Source organism: Corapipo altera, unplaced genomic scaffold, assembly GCF_003945725.1.
Source record: "Corapipo altera isolate COAL_440 unplaced genomic scaffold, ASM394572v1 54942, whole genome shotgun sequence".
Classification (NCBI taxonomy): domain Eukaryota; kingdom Metazoa; phylum Chordata; class Aves; order Passeriformes; family Pipridae; genus Corapipo; species Corapipo altera.
The window spans coordinates 1-3,226 of NW_020888100.1; the positions used below are offsets into that span (position 1 = coordinate 1).

Consider the following 3,226-nt stretch of genomic DNA (forward strand, 5'->3'; position numbering starts at 1 on the left):
GTGTCAGATTCTTCCCCAGCCTTCCTTGAAGTGTGTGGAGCTTCTGCCATGAAGCAGGGACAACTCTTCATGGTCACTGCCCAGGAGTTAAGTGAAAGAGAGAGAACTACCCCCTGTCGTTGTAGGGTGAGTTACCTCAATCTCTGCTTCAGGACTGTTTCTTTTTGCTGGCTTTGATCCAATTGCTTTAATAGAATGACTTTGATAGACTGCACTGTCCTATCTTACACTATACTGCTAGGAGTTTTTTGGCTTTTATAATTTGAAGTAAATAACTCTCTTTAAGGTCTTTAGTCTGTTCAATTGTGTGATAAATTTTCTGTTCATTTGTCATAATAAACAATTCATTTTATAGAAATATTTCTGATTTGCCATCACTAAAACCTGCAGGACAAAGTGATTGAATCACACCTCTATAATTCCTTCAATCAAAACCAAAATCTGAGCCTGAGATTGGATCCAGCCACACCCAGGCTCCTCTCTGAGAAGGAATTTGGAAAGCAAGGGGGTCCTTTCTGCCTCTTGTAGCTCAACGAGACGGCTTCTGCCATCAGCTTTGTCTGAGCCTTCCACCCCCCAGCCCCAAGCCGTGACACATGGGCATGTCTTGTGCATGCAGTGCAAACATGGACTCCTGAGCTGGTCATTTGCTGTCCCTCCTTGGAGGGAAGAACAAGGCCAATGGCCTGGGGTGAGAGGCCAGTGCTGGGAGCGGCGCTGGCTGTGCCAGGGCACTGCTGGGTGCCCCCACCCTGAGCACTCCCAGCCTTGTGCTGGTCACTGCTGTTTTCCTCTGCAGGGCGTTGTGTTGGGCACCTCCTGGAGAGCCAAGTGGAAAGCAGATGGAAGCTTTGAGGCCCTGGCCTGAGGAGATGCCCCTGCAGGATGGCAGTGCTGCTGCAGAGGTCAGCTCTGTGCCAGCAGTGCCCGTGGCTGTCCCTGCCTGCAGTCCCTGGACAGTCCTGCAGCAGGACTGGCACCGACTGCCAGAGCACTGAGGCCTCCAACAACCCAGGGCTCTGCAGGACAGTGTGGAAGGGAAGGGAAAGGAGGCCATGCAGGAGAAGGGCTGCTGCTCCCTGGCAGTGCTGCTCTGCTGGGACTCTTTTCTGACCCAGCTCTGCACAGAGGCTCTGACCCTGCAGCTGCAGAGAAGTCAGAGAGGAAAGATGTGAGGCAAACAAGTCAAAGCAGAGTTCTTTATTTGGCTTAAGCACACAGCGAGTACAATTGCCAATTTGTACAGCCTGTGGGCCAGGCTAGAAGGGCAAACACTGAATTGAAAATGGTGTATATATATAAAGATATAAATATATATCCTTATAGATATATTTATAAATATACAGATATTTTGGTGTGAACAAATTCTCACAAAAATAACACTCCTATCAGGAGCAAAAAATCAAAGAATATATGCTGGGCCTTCAATTAAGTCCATAACAGGATTGGTCTTTAATGAGGTCCATAACATGCAGAAGAAGGAGAGTTTATTGCTTCTGAAAAACACCCAGTCATCATTTTCCTCATGGCATCCTTGATCTCCTGGTTCCTGAGGCTGTAGATGAGGGGGTTCAGTGCTGGAGGCACCACCGAGTATAGAACTGACACCACCAGATCAAAGGATGGGAAGGAAATGGAAGGGGGCTTCAGGTAGACAAAGAATGAGGTGGTAATAAACAGGGAGACCACAACCAGGTGAGGGAGGCACGTGGAAAAGGCTTTGTGCCGTCCCTTCTCAGAGGGGATTCTCAACACAGCCCTGAAGATCTGCACATAGGAGAAAACAATGAAAACGAAACAACCAAACATTAAACAGGCAATAACCACAGCGAGCAGAATTTCCCTGAGGTAGCCTGAGTGTGAGCAGGAGAGCTTGAGGATGTTTGGGATTTCACAGAAGAACTGGCCCAGGGCACTGCCCTGGCACAAGGGCAGGGAAAATGTATTGGCTGTGAGCAGCAGAGCATTGAGAAAGCCAGTGGCCCAGGCAGCTGCTGCCATGTGGGCACAAGCTCTGCTGCCCAGGAGGGTCCTGTAGTGCAGGGGTTTGCAGATGGCAATGTAGCGGTCGTAGCACATGATGGTGAGGAGGAAATATTCTGCATCAAGAAAGAAGACAAGCAGAAAGACCTGTGCAGCACATCCCATGTAAGAGATGGTTGTGGTGTTCTGGAGGGAATTGTGCATGGCTTTGGGGACAGTGGTGCAGATGCAGCCCAGGTCTGTGAGGGAGAGGTTGAGCAGGAAGAAGCCCATGGGGGTGTGCAGGTGGTGGTCGCAGGCTACGGCGCTGAGGATGAGGCCGTTGGCCAGGAGGGCAGCCAGGGAGATGGCCAGGAAGAGCCAGAAGTGCAGGAGTTGCAGCTCCCGCCTGTCTGAGAATGCCAGGAGGAGGAACTGGGTGAGGGAGCTGCTGTTGGACATTTCCAGTTCCTTAGCACAGAGTCTGTTCAGAAAAGGAAAGCACAGAGAACAATAAAGACAGCCCCCTCTCAGCAAAGCCAGGGCAGTTTTCAGGGAAATCCCCTCCAAGTCAAAGCATTTCTTTTCTCTAGTTTGTGCTCTCTGAGGGTCCTGTGAGGAGCAGGAGCTCTGGCCATGTGCTGCCAAGGACTCAGCTTTGCTCTGCTGCAGTGCAGACATGGAGCTGCTTTGGGACAGCTCTCATGATCACAGGGGATGTCACATGGAACCCAGCTTTGATGGAAAAGTTCAATTCCTGTACTGTTGTCTTGGAGCAATTTGGGCTGCAGGAGAGAGGCAGAGTGTATCCTTAAAATATTTTTGACTGGGTATTTTGGTTATAATCATAACACCTGTTTATTTTTTATGGCAAATTTTTCTGATGACAAATCTGACGAGTGTTGAGCCAGGACAGACAGAAGGGCTGAGCTCTCTGTTGCTTATTGCAGAGCCAAGAGAGCTGTAGTGCCTATCAGACTGTTTCCCATCTGCCCTGCACTTTCCCTTGGGCTGCCTTGAAGAGGACTTCACACAAAGATTCATCTTTAAAACCCAACTAAGATCTGTGCTGAGAGCAGGGCAGCACTCCTTGAAAGGGCAGTTCTGTGAAGTGTCCCCTGTGCCAGCCCAGAGGTGCAGCTGTGCTGGACAGAGCAGGACAGGAGCCCTCCCACAGAGAAGCCAAGAGCTGGGACAGGAGAGTGCCCACCCCCAAGGGAAGGCTCAGCACTGCCCAGGATCCTGTGCTCATTTCTGAGACTGC

The 3,226-nt window shown here is 50.3% G+C and overlaps 1 protein-coding gene across 1 annotated transcript; it reads right to left on the reverse strand.

The window, feature by feature from the left end:
• Positions 1 to 1,452: 1,452 nt before the first annotated feature.
• LOC113941854 (olfactory receptor 14C36-like) lies at positions 1,453 to 2,424 on the reverse strand. Its single transcript, XM_027632994.1, has one exon. The coding sequence runs from the start codon at positions 2,422 to 2,424 to the stop codon at positions 1,453 to 1,455; it is 972 nt and encodes a 323-aa protein (XP_027488795.1).
• Positions 2,425 to 3,226: the final 802 nt, after the last annotated feature.